The following is a 25458-nucleotide window of genomic DNA, read 5'->3' as shown; positions in this document are numbered from 1 at the left end:
TGTTTGTTTGGGTTGTTTTTTGTTTTTTGTTTTTTTTTTAATACACAAAATTTCCTAAAAATGAAGACATTCACATATAAAATGAAAAGCCTAGGTTCAATTTCTTCTTTCAAGGAAACCATCTTTTATCTTAAATGGCCATAGGTAGTGGCCTGGTAGGTTTGGAGTGTTTTCTAAACCTTGAAATCTTTATGGCACCAGGGTGAAAATTCCAAGATTTACATAGGGGGTTGTAGAAAGGGCAGCCAGCTATTTCACAGATCCACAGAATGGTTGAGGTTGGTAAAGGACCTCTGGAGGTAATCTGGTCCAACCGGATGATTGCCCAGGACCACATCCAGAGGGCTTTTTGAGTATCTCCAAGGATGGAGACTCTATAACCTCTGTGGGCAACCTGTGCCGGTGCTTGGTTACCCACACAGTGAAAAAGTGTTTTCTGATGTTCATAGGGGAAACCCCTGTGTTTCAGTTTGTGCCTGTTGCCTCTGGTCCTGTTACTGGGCAGAACAGAAAAGTGCCTGGCTCCATCTTCTTTGCACCCTCCCTTCCACTTTACCTCTAGGCTAAAGTGTCCTTGTTCTCTCAGCCTTTCCTCATAGGAGATGCTCCAGTCCCTTAATCATTTTCATGGCCCTTTGTTGGACCCTCACCTGTATGTCGATGTGTCTCTTGTACTGGGGAGCACAGAACTGGACACAGTACTCCAGTGCTGAGTAGCACTCTTCTACACGGATTATAACAAATAACCTCTTGCTCAGTACCAGAGTCCTGGTTTATCTTTGACTCCTTGTAATGCGAGAGAATTTCCAGGGGGAATTATACTTTAAATACAAACGAAACAAAAAATCCTCTGAAACACCCTATCCAAGTTGCAGGCTGTGCGCGCGCTCCCCCTTGCCGCTGCGGAGCGCGAGACTTCCTCGCACTGCGCGGGGGAGCAGGCTGGCAGCGACGCTCAGGCGCATGCCCAGCCTCCCTTAACCGTCTGGCGCGCGATCGTCACTCCCTACTCACAGAAGGGCGGGCGCCGGCTATGGGGGAAGGTGAATTGCCTGGGGGAAGGGGCAGAGACATGCCCTCCGCTGAGGGCCCGGGGTGGAGGTGGGGCCTGTCCCTTTCCATTCTGCCCTGTAAACCGGCGCGGTGATGTGGGGTGAGTGGGGAAGGCAGCCGGAGCTTCTGGGCAGGTCTGGTCTCCCTACCCTGCCCTGCCCCACAGACGTCCCAGAGCTGGTAGTGGTTGATGCATATGGGTCAGAAAGACTTGAGCCTTCAGAGGGCTGCCATATCCCAGTCCAGTCAAGGGGACTATTTACCTATCTTGCCTTAGTCTAAATCCAGAAATAGTAGTGATGACAGTGCAGGTGGATCTTGGCCTATGTCTTTTTAATGATGGCCTTGTGATACTCTGTGTAGAGGTGCTTTGGCTTGTGTTGTCTATAACTGGCAATAGTGACACGGAGAGTACAGATAAGGTTTTGTCTTAATGTGCTACTTACTGATACAAACTTAAAACAGTGTAATTATAGCTGTCTAAGTGTACTATGTCAAATTTGATTTTTTTTTTTTTTTACTACTGTTTTGAATCCTGATTTAGGATCCTGCCAGCTATCCCCATTTGTTGTGAAATGAGTGATTTCACTTAAGGAATCACCATCAAAAGTATTAGCAAAAGTGGGTTTAATATGATGTTGTAAAAGTGCAACTTAACAAAGTTCGATGGCAAGGTTCATTCTATTAATTAGTGCATGGAAGAAACATACAAAGGAAAATTGAATTACACTAGAGTTAGAATGATTCATAGAGAGACCGGCGATGCAAAAGGGTAAGGAGGACCTTCCTGTTGAGTCATGAGGTTCAGAGTAGACCCTCTTGCTTTCTAAACTCCTGATGGAGCTTAGGTGTGGCTACGTCCAATCTTAGTCTCAGACTTGGACAACGGTTTATGTCTAAGGGATTATATATGCAAAATTTATCAATTCAGCATGCAATCAAAGTTACCAAGACAAAATCAAAGTTACCATACTACAAGGTTATGTGCAATATCGGTCACTTACCAAAGATCTGTCATTGGTAAAAGGTCTCTCTGCCTTGAGGAGCAACCTTCAAAGGTGTCCCAGCTCAAGGGGAGATCACCACCATGCAGCCACACTGCCTAGCAGGGAGAGCTCAAAGAAGGCTCACTTAGGCTGTCACATTTATAGGATAAAGTGGTTGACTTGTAGTCAAATTACATGTGATAGGAAACCTTTCCTGTGCATGAGGCTCCTTGTACCCACAGCTTTCTTTGTTCCTTGATAAATGAGTCTTGGAAAAGCCACCCGCTATTCATGTCATGATCAGTGTTCCAAGCTCACATGCACTGATGCTCTCCGTGCCAGTTGGCTCCTTTGTGGGTTCTCAGAGAACAGATCAGAACCAGAGTTCTTGGCCCAGCCATGGCTCAGGCCTTTACCTCCTTTGGAGCCTTTACCAAACTACTGCTAGTTTGGTTAAGAGGTCGAGTGCCTCCTTCACAACACTAAAGCCAAGTAGCAAAATTCTGATTTAAGTCTGAATGCTGTTAATGCGTTTAAAAGTTTGAAAGAATGTGTTCTTATGTTAAAAGCAGCTTGTTTGTGTTGGCATGGTGGCCTGTATTTTCTGAAAGCTAGATTCAGAACCCCTACAACCTCTTCTAGCGTTACGTTTTTAAGTTTCACAGTTACATGTTAATTGGGTTAATCTTCAGTGTTATCTATAGTGTTGTTTGGTTAAGAATATTTCATTCTCTTCTAGATAGAAAACTATTCAGAAGAATACTGAAATAGAAAATTTAATTATCTTCAATGAAAAAAATAAATATGAACCAGTTGACACTCTGTCCATGACTATGGAGAATCAGATATTGCTTGATATAAGATCAGTAATAGACAGTGGACTTGTAACGGAAATATTTAGTCAAAGTAGTCCTGTTAGTTCTGAAAACTGTAATCTGGAAACTGCAGTAAATAATCCCATTGAAGAAAGTTTCCTGTCTAGTCAAGACAATAATTTATGCACTGTAAATGTGGGAGAGACTTTGTTAGATCACTTCAAGTATCCACTTACCATTGAAAATCAAAATACAATAGTAAAAGTCGAAGTACATCCACATGGAAACAACAGCTGTGATGATGAAGATCTTGAAAAATACACAGAATTGAACCTTCCAGAAGAAGCTGAACATATGCATTCACCTTATCTGCCTTCAAATGGTGTCCACTTTCTTTCTTCTGTAGCAATGCAGCATAAAAATTGCAGTGTTTCAACTTCAAGCATTTTCTCTCCAGAAGAAACAGTCAATCAAAATGTCAGAATGATACCAGTAAGATTAAGTGAAATAGGAATTTTTATATATTCATGATTATTTGTGACTGAAATGTGGGGAATTGCCACATTAAAACTTATATGGGATCCACATAATGTTTAAAGTTATGGCATAAATTTTATACTAGAACAAACTTAGTAATAAATACAGAAAGAAAATTGTTTTATATTGCCAGAAATATCATGCAGTGTGAACATATGGTTCTGACTGCTGTTCTTTTTTGTCCATGTAATGAGCCATCTTTTTAAATGGCTGGGTAGTTACTTTGCTCATTAAAAAAATCTTACCATGTCACAATATACCCACTTTGGTTTTATATGTTACTGCCTGTATTAGCAACTATTAGATCATTGTACAAAGTACAAATAGGATATTAACTTTTGTTCTTTAGTTCCACAGGTGACACACTTGTCATCTTAAAATTTATAGTCCAAATGAGTTAAAAAGTAATTTATTTGCAGCAGTAAACCATATCTGTATTGTTAAATCTCCACGGGGAAAGTAGTTTAGCAAGAGAGACGGGTTTCCCATTGCCTACCACGTTTGGCATTTTTTTCCGTATAATTTGAAGTTACATTTTCTATGTTGCATCAATTACTATCTAGAAAGGTACACAGCATAAAACTTCTTGTGATGCTCACAGGACCAAATCCATCTGCTTAATGCAGGCTATTCATATGTAGAACACATATGTGTCCTTGCATCTTTGTTTTTTGCTGTAGAATATCATCTGAAGAAATCTCGAAATTTTAAGTTTGCACTGTGGCTGCTTCTAGAGGGGCACTGAGGTTTCTGAGAAGGTATCTTGAAATAAGTAAGCATACCAAGTTCACATTTTTTTCCATGTAAATATTTTGACAAACAGTGCTGTTCTCAGATTCAAAAATCAAAAGCATTAACTGCTCCCCCCCCAAACTCACAAAAATCACTTGGTCGAAAATGAGGTCTGATTTTCCCTTGCAGTATCCCACCGAGGTGCCAGGCTGAAGCCAGGTGGCAGCTGCAGGGCTGTCCGTGCAGGAAACCTCCTATAATAGAAATCATTGCTGACACTACCCAGCCCAGCATGTTTCCCAGTGGCATTTCATCCTGAGATGCTTGAGGTCTACTGTGACAGTTACCTTACACGTTTTGATTTTCTTTCTGATTTCAGGTTACAGTTATAATTTAAAAATATCTCTGGCTTGGAAGGTTTTTTTACACACATGCTCAATATTATCAGTAGTTCTTTAATAACTGAGACCGTCAATCTTTTGAACTGTTAATAAGATTCAAAAGACTGATGGAAGCCTCTAGAAAATAAAGATGTGATTAAGGCATAACAGTTGCTTTTTTCAAAGTCAAGCTGAAGATAATGAAAATTTGTTAGCTTCTGTTTGAGGAGCTAAAAATGATATAGAAAAAATCTTTCTGACCAGCCCTCTTCCTAGTATCCTTTCAGTTTATCACACTAGATCTGCATGTTTCTTTAATCTGCCCTGTTTCTTGAAGGTATTAGAACAAAATTCTAACCAGGTTATAGATCATTTTATTGAAATAAAGAAAGCTGATGGGTTGTTTCTACGCTGCTTGCTTACCCTTCTAAACTGCTGTCTATATTAAGAGGAAGCACAGCACACACAGAGCGCAAACTGTCTAGTTTGAACAATCTTAATTCTAATTTGAAACTGGAAAATAGTTGGTTTCTGTCTTTGTTCCATTTTTTGGTTCATTTTGTTTGTTTTTGAAAATACAAATGTAGGTATTAAGTATGATGCTATTATAGTTGTAAATGCATTAGATCTGAACCATAACTATATGTTGAGCAGAAAAAGAAATAATATTCAAGGTATATAACGGTATCTGGTAATGCTGAATAGGCTGCAGCATTTATGTGCTTAATTATGTAATGAAAATGTAAATAACTTCCAATTTTCAAGGTCACTAAGTCAGTTTTTTTGTTTATTCATTTGGCTTTCTGGAAGTGAATCGTGTAATGCATAAAGTAGTTATAAATAAAACATTCTTTTCTTCAGGTGTTCAGATCATTCATACCTCCAGTTGCAGGTGAGAATAAATGTATTTGTTATGATGAATTTAAAGGAATCCAAAACAGTACTACGCAATTACAAAACTTGACCAATTGCTTAAATGGTAAGTGCACCAAGTGACTGAGGTGGATTTTTTTTTTCTTCTCCTCTTAGAAGCTTAGGAAAGGATTTAAATAGCTAAATAAATTAATTTCTGGATTTGTTAAATTGCAATATGAGCATTTTCTGATAACATTAATATAAACTAAGAATGTTTGAAAGGAGAATGGACCACTTTGTTCATGTATGTTCATGTTGCTTCCACCATGTAGTTCAGTCTTAATTTTGACTTTCCCTTCCTCTCATACCAGCTCCCCATTCCTTCAGGGGACTGTGAAAAAGATATTCCTTCTTGCAGCATAATTTTTTTTTTTATTTAGTTGAACAATGTTTTTATTTCACTTTGAAGTTTGACCACCAGTTATGAAAGTTAGGTGGTTTGCACCGATGCTGCTGCTGACAGTAAGCTCGTGAGCAGTTGTTTGATGTGTTCTGCCCATAACCTGTTCACAATCCTGCTCAGGGTTAAACTGACCACAAGATTTGATCTTACAAGGTAGTTTATCCTGAAGCTAAATGAATTTTACCAAATGGGCACAATAAACCTTTAAAAGACATCAAAAAGACCCAAACTGAAGTCTGTTTTTTCCAGAAAGTCTGTTACAAAAGAATGATAAATATTTCTTTCACAAGAATGTAATGCTGTAGTGACATCAAAATCTCTTTTATTGATGCTGTAAAGGAGTTCTTCGTAAAAAATACTGATCTTTTTGTAAACGAAACATGCTGTATTTTATGTACTAGAATCTTCCAGTGATATCTGTGGCTTACTCGAGACTAGTGCTTCTGTCTATGATGAAATAGTAAGTATGCATGCAAGATTTTTTTATTATTGGAAGAATCTGTCCATGTTGAATGTCTAAAATGGGATTTATTCTAAGTGCCAGAGGGTAAAAGGTTCTTTCAAACACTGTCCTATCTGATCTGATCATAAAAGAGAGGGAAAGAAAAATGTTGTTCCGTAGATTTCCTACACTGCTACATTGTGGAGGAAGGAAGAATAGCATTTGGATTTTTCGCCTGTTTCCATTCTTATTGACTCAAGTCTAGTTTGCTCCTGTCTGCCACTTGCACATTCTGGTTCCAGTTCAGACCAGTTAGGGAGGGGGCTTCTCCTAAGGCCACCTGAACACAAACTGCCTAGTGGGACTCCACCATATACCCTTGGGCAGCTGATTAGTATTTGAGCCTTTATCACATGTGCAGTGTGTATAAAGGAACAGAGTTGCGGATGAAAATCTGGCTTTAACATTAGCATTCCCTGCCTATGGAGAGATGTTCTTTGCAACTTCTCTTAAAATGCTTGAATTTTCCAAATATAATTTCCTAGATACATGCAAGACAAACTATAGAAATCCAGGCATTTCTTGAAAGGGAGATTTCTGAAAATTACTAGAATTTTGTAGCCAGGTTTTCCAAGGTTGTCCATTTGGTGTTTTAAAGTGTGCACTGAGAGGGGCAAGGCTTCATCTGGAAGTGTGACTTTTGTGAAGATGACATTGTAATAAGTTAATGGATCAGCAAGAGAGGTGATAAATTGGTTTTCAACAAATGAAAGTAGCACCACATCTATGATGGAATGCCATGACACACAGTAGCTGATCATCATAACGAAAGTTCATTTTGGAACAATTATCTGATTTATAGGTGAATCTGAATTTGCAGTCCAGTCTCTGTTGACTACTTACTTAGACTAAATCCCAATGATCCCCAGTTAAGTTATATAATTAAAGATTAATTCTTGTTTTGCATAATTTGCTGTGACTATTGCCTAACTTCTCCAAGGCAGAAGAAATTAGTTGCTGCTTCATGATTTTGGAGGCATTGAACTCCATTGTTACTGTGAAGTACGTTACTGTTCATTGTTATTCTTCAGGAATATTTTTACTTGAAATATAAGCAAAAATCATTCTGCCATTGTCAAGTAAATTAACTATTCTCAGTATTACATTTGAACACAATCTTTGCTTTAAAATATATGATTTATGCAGATAAATTTTAAAATTTATTGTATTTGCTTGGAATTTAAAGTAGATTTTAAAGCATGCCTGTTAAGATTTAAAATTTTGTATTTCAGGCTGAGGTAAGAGAGGCAGGTAGTAATGTTATTGAGAATCACCGAGACAGAGCAATTTTTCAGAACTCAAATGTTGACGAGTCTGGCTGCAAGTTATTAGCATTGCACAGTGTAGCAGAGGAATCCAGATGTTCACACAGAAATGATTCCAACCCTGTGGTAATTATATCCTGTAATTGATAATAAAATTATATACTAGAGAAAATTAACTTCTTTGTACCACACTATCATCAAGAAGTCCCACTTAGTAAGTCCTGGATCAAGAATAATAAGGTAGTTCCTTCCTTGGACTCACAGTCTGTTTTATCTAGTTATAGTGCTACTTTATATATATATATTTAAAAACCATTATTTTCTATTTAACAGCTGGAAACAAAAGGAAAAAAACCAATGTGACGATTACTTCATCTGACAGAAAAGTCTTGATTTAAAATCACAGCTAAATAAATGAAACATGAAAAATTATAATGGCATGTTCTGGTTAGGGAACTGAATCTGAAGCCAGCACACTAGTAAATAGCTAGAATATGCTCTACAAAGCCCCATGGAGCACTTTAGAGAACCAGGAATCCATATCACCGCGGTTGAGGAGCTATAGTGTTAGATCTCAATAGCTGCTTCCAAAAATATATTAAAATTAAGGGTCAAAAAGCAAATATCTTAATGCATAATGATCCATTTGTTTGAGAGATTCCAGTCTGTGATTATGAAGTTTTATAAGACAAGTGGTACTTTTATGAAAACCTTTATATCTATATGTTTAGAATTACAGTTTCTTAGATGAAAGCTAATCATTAGTTATTCATTCCAGGTTATCTGCCAGTTGGAAGGAGGTACTCAAATACTCTGTATAAACAGTTGTGGCACACAAGAACTAAAACCAGTTCATCTAATTCCTGAGTATCATGACCAACATAATTATCTTCAATCAGGTACAATAAAAATGAAAATTATTTCTAGCCTGTCAGATAGCATATCATAGATTGTTAATATGCAACTGCATGTGTTTTCGTTCTTAAGCAGCAACAGTGGGAGATGAGCCAAAGCTAATGTAGCTATCACCAGTTATTATTTTACTTTATTTTATAACTGAAAAATCGCTAGGTGCTTCAGTGTAATAAGAATGATGTAATGAGATGTTGAATTTATTGAAAGTTTTTAATATACATATGACTTTCCATATAAAACACATTTAGCATAAGCACCTGCATACATTTGCATTTACCCTAGTCTACCACCAAGTGTCACTGTTTCTCTATAAATGAAGAGCAGCGTTGAGGGCTATGGGTATACTTTAGTCTTGGAATTCAGAATGTCTCACTAATATTTACATAATTATGTGAACTTGAAATGCCATCAGTTTTTAAAGAATGTGATTTCTGAGGTTCTAAAGTTAATGCTATTTAGATGGAGTAACACATTTTCATCTCAGCAGCAACAAAGTATTTGAGTGTAGTTTAGTTTTAATTCAAATAAATATTTCTTTACCTAAACATATCGTCCTCAAAAACATTATGAACATGTTTTATTTCATTATTTACTATTATAATTTTATTACAGTGCTGCATTTTGATGGCAATGTGAAAACAAAGCCTTTTAATATTAGGCACCATACAAGCACAGATATTGCTCTCAATATCGATAGTTGCTGAGTGTGAGCGCCTCTTAGCAGATGCTCCAGGTATGGAGCCTGTTTACTTATATTTGTCAGAAGCCATCATAAAAGTAAACCAGGCACATTCAAGTTAAAGGTCATTCCTTTATAAAATTCAAACTGTCTTTCATTTGCTGTAATGTTAGGGAAGAAAAAGCTGAGGAGTGCACTGGCATAGGTTTTTTAGATTTTATTTGCTTGAGCTTTCTTCTGTTTTACTCATCTTCACAGCAAGTAAAAGAATTAGGTCCAGAAATTATATCTAAACGTTTCTAGGGACTAATCTGTTCAACTTTTGGATTAAGCTGTCCTTTGGCTTCCTTTTTTTTTTTTTTTTTTTTTCTTTCTTCAGATGGGAAGGGAAGTAAGTACAGGTATAAGATCCATCTTGTAATCTTACTATGATTGATGTTTGCTTTTTTCTGCATAGGCTGGGATGCTCATGTACTTACATGCTTTTCTTCACCAGGACTTGCACAAAGACTTAATCTTAAAGCTATGAGCTTCACCATGAGTCTTTAGTAATTTACTTCAAAAGCTAAAGACCTCTGTTCCAGATGCTGCCTCAGAACTCTGGAAATTTGTAAAATAAGAACTCAAGATTAATATATTCTATTGTTTATGACATTTTTCTTATTTTATCAAAATATTTTAAGTCTACGGCATTTGAATTTAAATGTACTTGATGTCATAGAGTAAAAACATCCTATGCTCAAATTCCTAGCTGACAAATTAGTGGTGGGTTCTTCTGTCAGGGTTATTTTTGCGTGGTCAGGTTTTTATTTTTGTTTTTTTTGCAATGAGAAAAACATTGACACTATTTATTGTAGAGTAAGTTTGGCTTCAAAACTAAATTGTAGGAGAATGTGCTAACAAAGGACAGACAGCCTCAGGTAATTTTTTTTTTATTAACAAAAGAAGTTGAAGATACCAATTTGCCTGTATACTTAATTCAAAAAATATTTATGCATAAATGAAACTTTATACACTGTGAGCAGTTCTGCTGTCTTCAGGTAAATGTCTTCTTTTCAGATGTGGACAGCCCTGTAACAGCTGTACTGGGGCAGTTTTTGCCTGTTCTGGGTGGTCTGAATGAACAAGAGGTAAAGAAGCTTTATCTTTTAAACTTGTTAAGTACAATATGCACTCTTTTTCCTTTTCTTAAAATGTGTTGTTAAGTCTTTGTTGGGAAGTAATAATTGTATGCATTTTCTAAAGAGTTTAGCGAGTTTGGACAGATTAGTTCTGCACTCAGTATACTTTCTGCATATAAAGGTTTCTGATTTCAACACTTTCTAGAAGTAATACCAGAATTAAAAATACAGTTTTCCATAAGAAAAATAAGTTTGTTCCAGTTTTGAAACCTTGAATTTGGTATTATATAGATTATGTTATTTCTGAGAACCATTTTAAGACTTTGTGGGGGTGAAGGAAAGCACATTGACTTTTACCAGAAGAAGGGGAATATTTCCTTCCAGTAGGATTTTTTACACTCCCTTGACTAGGATTTAACAGTCATTAAGTCTTTATCATTTTTGTTGATTTTTTTTTTTTTGTTGATGAAAACTGAACAGAAGACTAAAAATCTTTGCAGATGTTTGGTTTCTCATGTGTTACTTCCAACAGAGCTAGTAGCAAAAATCACTGCAAATTTTTAATTGTTAACTTTTTATTTGTGTGAAGTGAATATGCAATGTCAGTACAAACACAGCAAATGGTTTGTGGATAGCAGCCACTATCATAAAAGAAGGAAGAAAAAACCCAAGGGTCAGATCAAACAATGCCCTAGGGAGTCTTTCATCTATAAAGGCGGTATATCTGAAAATTTGTGCCTAAACATTCTGGAGCAGTGATGTAGACAGGCTTGTAATTCTTCTCTAACTTTTTCGCAAATTAGTAATTTCCTAGATTTCTTCTCTTGCTTTAAATATATTAATTTTCCTCTTCTTTATGGTCAGCTAGACTAATCACGTATTAAAATAACAGTGAATCACAATCATTCACTGTCCCTCCATTACTGGTAATATCAGCGTAATCCTATTGTTCTTCCCTTGTCTCTCTCCATAACCAGGCCTTTATTAATCATATGTCTGAAGAGACAACAGATCTGCAGTGTGTTTTCTTGGCCTGTGAGCTGATTTTTTTTTTAATTTTGATAAGTCTTCAACCAATTAGATGTCATATTGCAGCTGAACATAATGTAAATCATCAAGTCACTAGCCAGTTTCAATTGAATACTGGAATTAAAAGCAACTGAACCTAAAATTATCAGTAAATTGAAAATAGTGTACCAACACTGCAGCACTGAAAGCTGCTTTTGGCTCTTTGCATTGGAAGAAATGGGTTTCCTGACATACTGAATTGTTTCCAAGAGGAGATGCATGCCGTTTTCATGACTCTTGACTTCCATGAGTCTTTATCAGTAACCTTGGCAATCAAATTATCCCTGAAGCATTTTCTTTGTGTTACTTTTTCTCTGTTAACTTACAAGAGTATTTTTTTAAAAGTTAAGATAAACAGGATATATACATTTTGTCTTGAACAGTTTGAAAATGGACCCTTACAACCAGTAGCTAGCACTGCCACATTCCATCTAGAATCAAATCTGCATGGGCCAGTGAAAATGACCTCAGACGGGTAAGATGCGTGAAACATCTTACATCCATGATGACTTTTGAATTTTAAACTGGCAATGACTTCTAGACATTTTCACGTTGCATAGCTGCTTCTCTCTTGTAACAAAAATGCAGTTCTGTAAGAATGCTTTGTGTATATATCTTGGTAGTCATGATGCCAGTTGCTGGCGGTCAAGACAATGTAGCATGGTTTCAGGTTTTCTTATGATCAGTGCAATTGTGCTGTCCATTTGCCTGAAAAACATTGAATTTTCTAAGTTAATTAATAGATATGTTTCCAAATCTATTTAGCATGTGTTTAGCCTGTATATCTAACACTAATGGAATTCTTTTAATAATATTTAATTGCTAATCATTTTTAAATAAGAGGCAGATGCAACCCCAGTGGGAAAGGTGAGAGAACTTTGCAGTTGCACAACCATTAACACATTGTACGACTAAGGGCAGACCTGTCCCAAGTAGTGACAGCTGGTGGATAGAGGGAGATTACAGGTTGCTTATTCTCTTTTTCTCATGCACTCTGTGAGGCCACAGTTGTTAAGTAGCAACTATATTGATATAAAAACATAAAATCAGTGTTTATTGTTTGAAAACTATAGAATAATTAGATTTCATTGTACTTGTATATTTTTTCTTTTTTTTTTTCCTTTTTCAACCTGTGTAGCTTACCTTTTGGTTCAGAGGTTAAAAAGTCTAAGAAACCGTGTAACTGCACAAAATCTCAGTGTCTCAAATTGTAAGTAATAGTATATCAACATTTAATAAATGCTAATAACAGTGTATAGATGAAAGGACAAACATACCAGAAACGTGTGCTTTAAAATGAATAGTACGTATGTGTCATAATTACTCATCTGATACTGAGTTACAAAGATCCACAGTTGATGTAAACTGGTGTCACACAAACTCAGAATTTGGTGCAGAGGTGTAGATGACTGCATATAATCCAAAGTATGAAAAATAAAAAAAAAAGCTAGAAGAATTGTTCACAGCATACCTGGAAAATCCTATGTAGAATGTTGTCCTAGTTTCAGCTGGGATAGAGTTAATTTTCTTCTTAATAGCTGGTATAGTGCTGTGTTTTGGATTTAGTATGAGAATAATGTTGGTAAAACACTGATGTTTTAGTTGTTGCTAAGCAGTGCTTATACTAAGTTAAGGACTTTTCAGCTTCCTATGCTCTGCCAGGTGCACAAGAAGTTGGGAGGGAGCATAGCCAGGACAGCTGACCCAGACTGGCCAAAGGGCTATTCCATACCAGTATATAAAGTTGGGGGGAAGAAGAAGGAAGGGGGGGACATTAATAGTGATGGCGTTTGTCTTCCCGAGTAACTGCTACGCGTGATGGAGCCCTGCTTTCCTGGGGATGGCTGAACACCTGCCTGCTGATGGGAAGTAGTGAATGAATTCCTTGCTTTGCTTTGCTTGAGTGCATACGGCTTTTGCTTTACCTGTTAAACTGTCTTTATCCCAGCCTATGAGTTTTCTCACTTTTATTTTTCCAGTTTTGTCCCCCATCCCACCAGGGGGGAGTGAGCAAGCAGCTGTGTGGTGCTTAGTTGCCGCCTGGGGTTAAACCACGACAAATGTAAATGCAGTATACTAAAATACAATTTCTCTGTCTTGTTGCTGCTCTCATACGTAAATATGAGATGTATACATGATAATTAAAGTTTGATTCGTTGGTGCACTGGGTGTATTTTACAAAATGTAAAATTGAAAGAGAGAGAGAAGCTCTTTGTCTAGGTCTGGATATGATTAAATTACAGAGGAAGGGACATTTTTTATGAGTAGAAACTGAATAATTTGCCTAGAAGTAGAATTTAAATTTACAAATTTACACTTAAACCAGTTAATCTTTTCATTTCTTATGTTATTTTACATGTTAATCATAGATATTGTGATTGCTTTGCCAATGGTGACTTTTGCAACAACTGCAACTGCAATAATTGTTACAACAATCAGCTTCATGAAACGGAGCGATTTAAAGCCATTAAGGTAAAAAAAAAAGAAAGAAAAAAAAGTACAATACACGTTGGTGTCAACTTCATGTATGAAAAATATAGCAGTATTGGTTTTTCTATTAGTTATGGTATTTGAAATATGTTATTTTTAACCTAAATAAAGCAAAGTGTTGCCTCTGTATTATTCTTACATAAAGAAATTCAGGGATTTCTTTCCTTCCTTTTATAGAACTTCTGATACTTTGGATTAAAACTAGTGATGTGTTAACTGAATGATAATTTTTATTCTTGGAAGGAAGTATTCAAACCCAAATTTAATTTCAGAAAATTTTTTCACTTGAAGGAAAATGTATTGTATCCCAAAGTTGGAGAGTAGTTAAAGGAAAACAAATTATTACTATCAAAATTATTATTCTCATTGACACATCTTCTGCAGTTGGCTGTGTTAGTCTTTCTGTTTGACCCATGCAGCAATGCAAAGTTGTCTCTCCTGGCAGTGACACTGAACCCTGCATTAGTGAGAAGCAGGTTGCTTCTACATGTGGAGACTGATTTTATTAGTGGAATAAAGAATAATATGTGGGCTAATTTTTGTGTATATATCAAACTGCATAATCTGGGCAATAATTTAATCTAATATGTATGTTGTGCTTTGTAAGTTTTAAAGTGATAATGAAAAGTCTTATTCTACTGCTGATGCTTTAAGGATATATTAATGGCTTTGTCCTTATATGCAGCTTTCCAGAACTCTTTTTATATCATTCACATCATTTCGGGATTGTACAAGACATTGATCTAATTAGAGTTAAAGCTTTGTCACATCCAACCAGTCAAAGCCTCAGCAATTTTTGCTGTCAATATGCAACTAGTTTTCAAATCAGATGCTCGTCTGTAGTTCAGCTGATGGGGTCGTTGGTGTCTGAGTACTCCTTTCACTGCTATAGATGGCATCTTGTAAAGCATAAGATATGTTGTTTGTCACTGATGAAAGCATGCCTGTGCCATCCATAAATATTGTACATAAAGGGCATATAACCTCTTTAACCTACCTTTTAGTAATCCATGGCATTGCAAGGTCTTGGGACCTAATTAAAACCTGCTGTTCCAATCCAATGCTGATTTCAGTGAATGGTCTTTGTATTGGGCCATTAATAAAAGAAGATATGTTTAAAACTTCTGAGATGTATGTTACTATGTATGCAAGGGTTCTTTCTTCACTGAGAACTTTTTATTTCTGGTGAAAGTAGCATCAGCAGTGAAAGAAAACCAGCCCCAAGAGAATAGTAGATGGGTCATTCAGGTTATTCCATAACAACAATGTAAGTTGCTTCCCGTGGAAGAGCCAAGTCGGCTTAGTGTTCTGGAATCTTTGAATTCCATGGAAGACTCCTTTATCCATGGGCTTCATACCACCAGAGTGGAAAGTAAGAACTTCTTTGTTAAACATTGGATCACAGTCATTCCAGTGTTTAAAAAACATTTCTTCAAATTTCTCATAATCTAGAAATTTTTGTTTTAGGCCTGTCTTGATAGAAACCCAGAAGCTTTTTTACCAAAGATTGGGAAAAGGAAACTAGGAGAAATTAAACCTCACCATAACAAAGGATGTAATTGCAAGCGCTCAGGATGCCTCAAGAATTATTGTGAGTGCTTTGAGGTGAGTCAGGTGAACTTTCCTCTCATCAGTTACTACCTTGACTATATTGACTATATTCTGTAACTAGTAGTTGCTAAAAATAATCAATTCTCTTCTTTCTTTGGATTTTTCATCATAAAACTTTTTGAACATAGGAGGCAGAGTCTCTTTCTTGTCATGTCTTTAAAGAACTGAATCTGGCTGAAGTTGATCAGCTAAAATTTTCAGTATCAGGAGCTCTCAGCCAATGCCTTGCTCCAGAAGAAACAAGGAATGGTTTTCTGCTAATCCTGGTAGTTTCTTTGCATCCATGGTATTTTGTTATCTTGCAAAGTTATCCACAAATTGAGGGGAGGTGATTTGTCCATGTACAGAACATCGGTCTCCACAGAGAATCCATGGGAAAAAAACCTGTCTTGCTTCCTTACTGTATTGATACTGATGGCCTTGCTCTGGGAGTATCCAAGATCAGCATGTCTAGAATAAGTCCCTGGTGGTATAGGTCCAATGGTTGCTCAAATGTATGTTTAATTTAAGATTTATACAATTTTTATTGTAAGTATTCTATATTTGCCAGGCTAAAATTATGTGTTCCTCTATTTGCAAATGCATTGGTTGCAAAAATTATGAAGAAAGTCCAGATGAAAAAAAACAGTTGAATGTGCTAAACTACACGGACATTGGAAATAATGAAGGAAATAGCCCAGTTTTAACATCAACATTCGAAACGTTACCAAAATTGAAGACAGACAGGTGAATATTTGGAAATAGCAATGGATAATCCATTGGTCTGACTTCATTAATTTTTCATGTAATCATTATCATAATTATCTAAGAGTTACTAAAATGACAGATGGCTTATATACAAACAATTGCTTCACATAGCATTTGCCATTTTGCTTCTACAAATAAAAAAATACCTAAAGGAGAGGCTATAACTATCCTTTAAGAGTATAGTATACAGAGTTCAGGGATATATGTATTGGTTCTGCTTACAAAACAGCAGTTATTTATGTATTGATCACATATTTCCTTCTATCAATTTTTCCCCCCTTAGCCTGATGTTTTTCCTTCAGTTTCTCTGTTTTTAAATTTTTCTGTGTTCAAGCATTCATTTCTAACAAAACCTTGACCAAAGAAGTACTAAGAAAATTATGTTATTAATATGTTCACAATGTTAAATTAATAAGCATATTTATATCACTGCTTCTTTCCCATCTCTGCTTCCTTTTGTCCACCTCCGGTCAATTTTATTTTTGTTGGCAATTTGGATTGTAAAATATTCTAAGAAGGCCGTACTATCCTGATGTTGTTATGCTTTCTAACATAGTTGTAGCCTAATCTCTATTTTTGGTTGGTTTATAGTCATTTGCCTAGTAAATAGAAACACCTATGAATAACAATTAAAATTAATTAAACCACCTCTTAATTGATTTTAGGGAGCTTTACTCCCAGCTCCAAAATTTTCTGTTTGCATACATCATTTTCTTTGCTTCTTTGCATCAACAATTACCTTGAAATTCTTATCTTAATTCCATTTTTAAAATACTTTCTGATGATCTATTTTTAAAATATTTTTAATAATTTCTGCTGTTGGTAGTGTATTGATGGGGTAGATGGTGCCAAGTTATGCCTTTGCTTGAATCGCACAGTAGGATGAGTTATGTTATTAATATAGTAGAATAAGTAACAACTCGAGTAACATTTCAAGAGTTTATTCAAAGCAAGGCTGCTAAGGTGCCATTCAGGGAATCCCTGAGGAGCTTGTTGCTGTTTCCTTTAACAGCAATAGACTGAATTTACATTGAGTACCTCCTAGACCCTGACTAAGCCTTTTTAACACATCTTCTTGTACGTGAGGCAGGATCTGACTACTGCATGTAGATGGAGGAAGAGGCTTGTTGTATAACATTTGTCTGTCTGCACCTGTTGGGCAGCATTTGCATAGATTAATTATGTAGTGTGAACACAGTCTTCCATGTGATAAATTAGAAAAAACTCAGAAGCAATCTGTTAGAAGCAGAAGCTATTCAGTGTAGAAGAGTGAAATTCCTACAAGGATGTATCTTACAGTAACAGTGCAGCTACTCTGATTCAGCTCTGTGCATTCCAACTCTTAACAGAGTTTCGCAGTTTGTATTTTAAATTATTTTGTGTATTTAAAATGGAGATATTTCATACTAGTTTCTTTTCCCCTGTCAGGCAACCAGCTGTATGTGTATCTTGGGAAGAAGTGAAAGCAGTATGTGCTTGTCTCCTGGTGCAAGCTGAAGAGGCAGAAAAAAGAGGTTACTCTGTCTGTCTAGCTGAGCGGATGATTATGGAGGAATTTGGGACATGTTTATCCCAGATCCTACGTGCATAATTAAACTCTAAAGCACTGAAAGTTGAATAACGTTCAATGTATTATAAAGCCAATAAGTTGCTGTTGATACGTTGCCATAGTCTCCACAATTTTGCTACTTAATGATCTTACTTTGATCTTTCATAGGAATAATTTCATTGACTTCAGCTGAATTCTTTCTGAATTATGCTGGTGAAAGTGAAACAGCACCACATCCAGCATTTTTCTGAGTAACTTAATAATGTAGAAAGCTTATGATATTTTCTACTAAAACAGATTTTCTCTGTAGTTAGGACTTTCTGAGCTGATTCTTCGGTCTTTACCTCAACTCTTATTAAAAGTAAGTTTAACTTAAAATGACTTTATTGGATGTTTATATGAGTGGAGATGCAGTAAAAACTGAGTAAGCATTTGCTGTCTTAGTTTGGTTATTTTATGAATTGTGAAACAATTCCATTTCCAGTGGTAGTAGGCAAATCTCCTAAGTTTAGCTTTGGATCTTCTCTATTTTGGCAACTTATTTCTGCTGTCTGCAGATGTACTATTTTTGGAAAACGGAGCAATGTTGTCAGTAGGTTTAGTATTTACTGTTGGGAAAAAACCCCACACCAGACTTTGTTCAACATTCGATTGGTTAGACAGAGGAGCTTCATAAAGAATAGGAGGAAGATGACCTCCTTTTTACTCCTACTGTAAAGTACAAGAGTTTGTGGTAGGAAAATCTTTTATGTACCTAGCATTTAGAATTGAAATTTGCTGAATCCTACATTTGCAATCCAGTTTCCCTTAAAGTTTGGAATAGCTTTTGTTTAATTATTAATTTTTCTTACGTGGACATTTTTCTGTGCTACATTTCTTCTTCTTCCCATTCTTACTGTTGGGATAATAGTAGATTTTATTTTATCTAACAGGAGTAAGCTATTTGCTACCTTGTTTCTGGAAAAGAAAAAAAAATTAAAAATTGTCATCTAAATGAATTGACAGATTGTATAAAAATTAGTGTTCTTTGGGTTTAGACATTTTATGCTAAGTTATTGATATATGCTTAGATATTTTTTACATTTATGCTTAAAAGAATAAAGATATTCTCCATGTCATGTTGATTCATGGAAAGTTCTTGCCAGGACAGCAGGTGAGACTGCATGCTATTTTAAAATTTTGTTTAACAAGAGGTAAGGTTTTTTTTTATTAGTGGTAGTTGATAAGTGAATGGATTGCATTTTATATATTTGTTTTTAACAACTGCTGCTGGAGATTGCTGAAGGTCACAGGAGAAAATGGATTCTCAAAGTGCTCCATAAGTGATATGGCATCATCTGGACGCTTCACCCCTTCCTGGGCCCTTCAATTCCTAAGATGATTTCTCTTGGTTTTGGAATTAATACCTGCCTAAAGGCATCATCTTAAAAAGTATTTGTCCCCAGAGAGAGTTACTATAAGATCATAAATCAGAAGAGCACACAAGGGCTGAAGGTTCAATAGACACTCCATAAGGAAGCAAACCATGAAGAAGAAACCAGCCTGTATTGCTAAATCATGTCTTGAAATCAAATCTCAGAAATCAACTCACCAAAATTCCCAGTGGAGGTGAGGTTCAGTAGGATTAACACTAGTAAACAAGAAACTAGGTTTAGGACTAGTGACGTAAGTATGGATTAAAAATAGCAATTAGGAATAGAAATGCAAAATAAAGTTAAAAATTATTGGGAGGAGTAGAAAAAGATAAATACATTTTAAGAGGAACTGTTAGAATCCTTGAAAAACTGATTTTAGTGTAATACAGTCTTATCTTCAGATGCATCTTAATTTGAATACACACAGCAGGAGAAAATGCCATAATATAAAATGGCAAGTTATTAAACCCAAAAGAGAGATGAGCTCAAATGACGAGGAAAAAACAATTAGGAAGAAAAATCATGAGATTTTGACAAGTCAAGAGGTTGGAAAATAATAAAGAAAGAGGAAAAAATCACAGGGAAAATTTAAAAGAAATAATATAGAGAATTAAAATGGAATTAGAGTGGGAAAGTTAAGAAAATTCTACCACCAGAAGTAAAGGGTAGGAATGTAGGGCAGAGACACAAAGAGCATAGTAAGGGAAATGAATGAAGAAGACATGAGCTACAGCTTTAAGCAACATCCCTAGGATTTCATCTCTAATAAACATGATATATATAATGCTGAGACTTTCACCCAGGGTGCCAGCTAAGAAGCCTTGAGGGAAGGCTTCTGCATTTTCTGCATAAATTTTGAAGTCACTGTATAAATGAGATGGACATAAATGAAATTAATATCAATTTGATAATAAAAAATACAAGGCACTAGTATGTGTAATAGTTTACACTGAAGCAACAAAAACCCAACTACTAGATGTAAAAAGCTGAAATTAATTATCTTTTTCATTATAGAGAGGTAAAACCAGCTTGATTTAATATTTTTTGTATTACAGATGGTATAAACTCAGTCTGTAAAAACACTACCAGGCTCTGTGGTGACTAGGGTTGTAATTATATTCTGAAAACAAAAAATAAATACAAAGCAGTTGTTGGTAATATATAATGTAATAGACAAGCCTAGCAGAAGCAATTTCTATAATTAACAAACTGAAAAACTCTGTCAAAGAGGCTTATATTTTCAATAAAGAAAGCTAGACCTAGCTTTGTGCTCTTAGAAGTAATACTTTTTGTGGTCAGTGGTGAAATTATTTGAGAACAACATTGACACAGCCAGAGATTTCTTCCTGAAACAGGAATCAGGTAGGAAATATGTATCAGTTTTCTTAACTAAGTGTAGCCATTTTGTACTAAAGAAAGGTTTGGTTTCATAAGAAATGTGAAAACTGTCTTGGGGAAAAGTGCACCAGAAATCCAGTCCTGAGTAAGTCAAGGGGTTGGCAGCTGTACAGAAAAGATTGAGAAGAGAAACTTCAACTGAATAGAATCCGAACATGTGGGTACTATATTAGGAGGAAAATAGCTTTTCAAATAACTTGCTAATTTGCCTAATTAATGGAACTTCTTCAAAATGGCTTTACATGAACAAAAAGAGCTAACCAGAATTGCCTTCAGTCACTGCTACTTCAGCTAGCAAAAGAAACCTTGGCCCCAGCAAATAAATAAATAAAAAGGAAAAGGATAGCTAAGAGATGAAGCATGGATAGCTATCTTTATAGCAGCTATTGTGCTGTTCTTGGTAATGGATCTTTCTTCCTTTTTAAAGTATTTTATAATTTATTCAATTTCTGAATGTGACATTATGATATATCAGAAATATACCATATTCATGTTTCTAAGGAGACACGCAGGAATTAAAAAACAAGCAAGCCCATGGATTCCTAACTCCATGAACTACTCATATTTTAACCTTGCAGATAAAACACAAAGACCTTTTTGAAACTGGCTGTGTCAGTCCCATCTGAAAATAAGAAATATTCATCTTTTAAAAATAGGTAAGGATAGATATTATTGTGATGGATACAATCGCAAAGCTACTTAAAGCAAATTTTCTCATCAAATGTCATTTTTCTATTTCATTTTTTACCTACGGGTGTATCAGACAGTACTCTAAAGGCTTGGTAAGCTGTTGTTAAGATCTTCAGTGGAGAGAGCAGGGGTCAACACATTAAAATTATTTCAGAGAGGTCTCAGACACTTCTAAGGGGTCTCTCTTGGCTCATAACATGCAGTTCAGCTGAAGAATGTTGTAATGTGGTATGTGAGATCTTATTTAGAGATATGGATTGGTACAGAATAAAAATTACGTGGGGAACTGAATGTCTCATATTGGAGGAAAGAAGCGAAACGCAGTACAATCCTCTCAATGAGATCTTTACATAAAAATTGAAAGTTGCTATCTGATGCCTTCCCTATTAGTTAGGTTTGGAGTTTGTCCTTGTGTGATTAGGGCAGGTGTCATCAAATTTAGTCAACTGTTCTTAAAAATCCTAGGGCTTAAATGTTTTCCTTTCAATCTACAGATTAAAAAACTTGTAACATGTTCTGACAGGAGACCCCTTCTCTTTTTAGACTACTTGGTTCATTTGAGAAGCTGACATATATGTACAGAAGAAGAAAAGGGTGAATGTCAAAAGAGCTCCAATTTTAATAGAGAGCAGGATGCAGAGGAACATGAAAGCAGATGGAGGTATGAGAGACACGCCTGGAAAAGAATGTCAGCTGGAGCAAAGTAGCAAGGTGTAAGAAATAGCTTCTATATTTGTTTTGCATCAGTTTGAGGCAAGGGGAGAAAAAAAGAAAGATGTGAATTATATGGTGAATCATTTATTCATTTCTTACAGCTATGAAAAAACTTAATACTGTTCTAGGGAATATTAGAAAAGATATTTTTAGTAGAGAGAGGAAAATGTTTGTATTGTTTTATAAAATGCTGTTAAATCTTCATTTAGTAAACTTAATTTGGAACAGATGCAGTTCTCAGGCTCCTGGGATGAATGAGAATGGAATATCTGTCTTTAGGTGGAGAGAACAAAGGAGTTTGATTTAGTCTAGGCAAATAAAGGCTGAGCAGAGATATGATTCCTTGTTATAAATAAATTCAGGGGATAACTATCAAAGAGGGATAGAAACTGTTAAAGATAAAGGATACTTATCACTTAAATTTGGAATGGAAAGTAAGTTTTCCTAATCATTCAAAGAGTAACGTTCTGAAATGGTCTTCCAGATAGGGCCCCTCACTACAAGAAGGACATCGAGGTGCTGGAGTGTGTCCAAAGAAGGGCAACAAAGTTGGTGAAGGGTCTAGAGAACAAGGCTTACGAGGAGAGGCTGAGGGAGCTGGGGTTGTTTGGTCTGGAGACGAGAAGGCTGAGGGGAGACCTTATTGCTCTCTACAACTACCTGAAAGGAGGTTGTAGCGAGGTGGGGGTCAGTCTCTTCTCCCAGTAACAACCAATAGGACAAGAGGAAATAGCCTCAAGCTGCACCAGGGGAAGTTTAGGTTGGAAATTAGGAAAAACTTCTTCAGCGAAAGGGTAGTCAGGCATTGGAACAGGCTGCCCAGGGAAGTGGTTGAGTCTCCATCCCTGGAGATATTTAAAAGACTGGTAGACGTGGTGCTTGAGGACATGGTTTAGTGGTGGACTTGGCAGTGCTAGGTTAACGGTTGGAGTCGATGATCTTAAGGGTCTTTTCCAACCTTAACAATTCTATGATTCTATGATAGGATAGTGTGAGCCAGGAACCTGAACTATTTAAAAATGGAACTTCAAAATTGCAAAATTAAAACGGAGTTCCTGGAAGACAATAAATTATGTCTGCGATACAAGGCTTTTGGTGTCTATATATTGGCATATTCAAGGCATTTTGAAAGGAGAGACAGTAGATTATGCCATATTTCCCTTGCATGAATCTCATACTTCAGGGCTTTTGCTAGTCACCTATGGCACCCAGAAAAATATTTCTTCTTCTTGATATGTCATTCTTGGAACCCCTAAGTACTGAGCACTAACAAATGCTGAGGCAAAATGCAGGCAGTGTGTGTTCACCTTCCTAGAGATATTAAATTCCCCTTTTAAATACTCAGGCTTGAATTGATCAAACTTACTTTAGGATCATGAAAGAATTTTCAACCACATGAGATAGGGAATTTTTTTAGGATCCTCTATGAGGATCATTTATGTTTTTTAATGTTCTGCCAATTCAAAGATTTACTTGATGTTGATGCTCTCAGTTTCTGATTCTTTCTGTAGCATGGTATTGTTTTGAATCTCTGGATTCATGTGTAAAATGAAGCACAAGAAAGTGCTGGGAAGTGTTTGGGGAATGTGAAGTAGATGTTCTGTGGTCCCTTCTAAACTGTACACAGATGTTGCTTATTGTCAACGAGGGACTGGGTTTGAAGATCCAACCCTGTGTGCCTAAATTCCACACCAACGAAGTGCATGGTACCTGAGCAAGAAGAGCAGAAGAGCTCTGATGATTGTAATAAGATCAGCCTACAGTCTACTTGTTGCCAGACAAGTCCATAGTGATGAGGTAAATACGATGTTAAACCAGGAATTCAAATCAGTGAGTGAGGATCAGCAGGTTATATAACCAGGCACAGATATATCCATGAAATAGCTCAGGGAGGAGCAAGGCCTGAGCTTAAATGCAGCTCCTGAGTGAAGTGGGGAGGTCCCCAACAAGGCTTCTCACAGCTCTTTCTCACATAAGTCTGATCCAAGGCTACAGCTGTGCCATATCAGAGCTGGCCTCCAGCACAGGCAGCCAAACCCCTAGAAGCAGGGGAAGAGGTTGCAGTTGTGTATTGGGGTCCTGAGGTATGGTCAGGACAACAGGTTTATTGTGTTGCTCCAGGTTCTGTTGAGTAGGCAGAGACCTATGAAGCAGGTACCCCTTTTTCTCCCTCTCAAATGAACAGCTCGTCCCCGTTTTACACTTTTACCATTGTTCTCAGTTGTATTAGGGTTTGGGTTTTGTTTTGAGTTTTTCTTTTTGTTTGGGGAGCAGGGGGGTACATCCTTGCTCGGTACTTTCAGCTTTTGTCAGTGACCCCAGTAAGTCAACACATGCCTTTTCACTATCTTTTCAGTCTTCACCCAGAGGGAGTTCCGGATACTCCCTTTTCAGTATTTTATATCTAGAAAAATTTCTCCTGTTACTGTCCTATTAATTTAGCCCCAGGTTAAGTTTGGCCAGCTGATTTTTTTCCCCTTCCATTGTCTGCAGTATCTGGCAATTTCTCTCACCCTGTTGGGTTAACCCTGGCCAGGTCTGGCCTTCTGTATGCATACCTTAACAATTAATAAGTATTACTGAAAGTGATGAACTTTGTACTGATATAAAATTATTATATTCATTGCATTCTATTTTACTGCATTGATAGTGGTAGCAGTCATTTCTTATTGGATGATAAAACTCTAGTGTCATAACTTAATCCCTGTGTTTAGGTGATTTTTGTTTACATTTTTCAGTTGCAGGAATAAAAAAAAAGAGAAAAAAGAATGACTATACCTGATGTTGTGACTGTTCTATGTATGTTTGATACTTCAGGCATGTCTGTATTTCTGCTTCTGAGGTAAAGGAGTGGTATGTCAGCTCATTCTGTAGAGCTACTTGTAATCAATAGAGAGCATGGCATACACAAATGCTCTTCATTCCAACTGTTGCAGTGTGGCAACCTGCTGTGGCATACTTTATGTTGCTTATTCATTATAGTTCTTTTTTACAATCATAGTCAATAACTAACTAAGCTATGTCAGACAGGCCTTCTGAGAGGTGCTAATAGTTAACAAATTTACTAATTAATTGCACACCACAGAGCTCTGTTTATAGAAATGATGTGGTTTGTGGCTAAGGAGCTAAAGAGGGACTTCAGAGACCTGAGTTCATTTCTCAGCTCTGCTACATGCTTCCTGGCTGGTCTTGAGAGATTCACTGAATTTCCATGGCCTTGATTCAGGAAAATGTTTGCATGAATACTGAATAATAAAGTCAAGCATGTTGTCAAGGACCTTCTTGAATCAGGACTGTCAGAAGCGGGATGACAGGCCCCTCCCTCCCCCTTGTTTTCCTTTAGTCTGCCAGTTATTTAGGGCTCAGTCCATAACCCATCCAAAGTCTCTCCATTTACTTCAGCAAGTCAGACCTTTAGAAAGAATAAGGAATATCAGACCCTGAGCAGGTACCTAATGGAACAGGGCCCTGAT

The 25458-nt window shown here is 36.5% G+C and overlaps 1 protein-coding gene across 1 annotated transcript; it reads left to right on the top strand.

The window, feature by feature from the left end:
- The first annotated feature begins 2872 nt into the window (after positions 1-2872).
- TESMIN (testis expressed metallothionein like protein) lies at positions 2873-18605 on the top strand. The gene is made up of 12 exons (XM_009473906.2): positions 2873-3346; positions 5365-5482; positions 6223-6281; positions 7556-7714; positions 8367-8487; positions 10242-10312; positions 11755-11846; positions 12510-12581; positions 13741-13843; positions 15329-15466; positions 16023-16198; positions 17648-18605. The coding sequence occupies exons 1-12, from the start codon at positions 2873-2875 to the stop codon at positions 17808-17810; spliced, it is 1746 nt and encodes a 581-aa protein (XP_009472181.1). The 3' UTR covers positions 17811-18605.
- Positions 18606-25458: the final 6853 nt, after the last annotated feature.

The sequence above is a fragment of the Nipponia nippon genome, unplaced genomic scaffold (genome assembly GCF_047370975.1).
Source record: "Nipponia nippon isolate SJK-2023a ecotype South Korea unplaced genomic scaffold, ASM4737097v1 scaffold_10, whole genome shotgun sequence".
Classification (NCBI taxonomy): domain Eukaryota; kingdom Metazoa; phylum Chordata; class Aves; order Pelecaniformes; family Threskiornithidae; genus Nipponia; species Nipponia nippon.
This window is presented reverse-complemented; position numbering and strand designations above follow the sequence as displayed.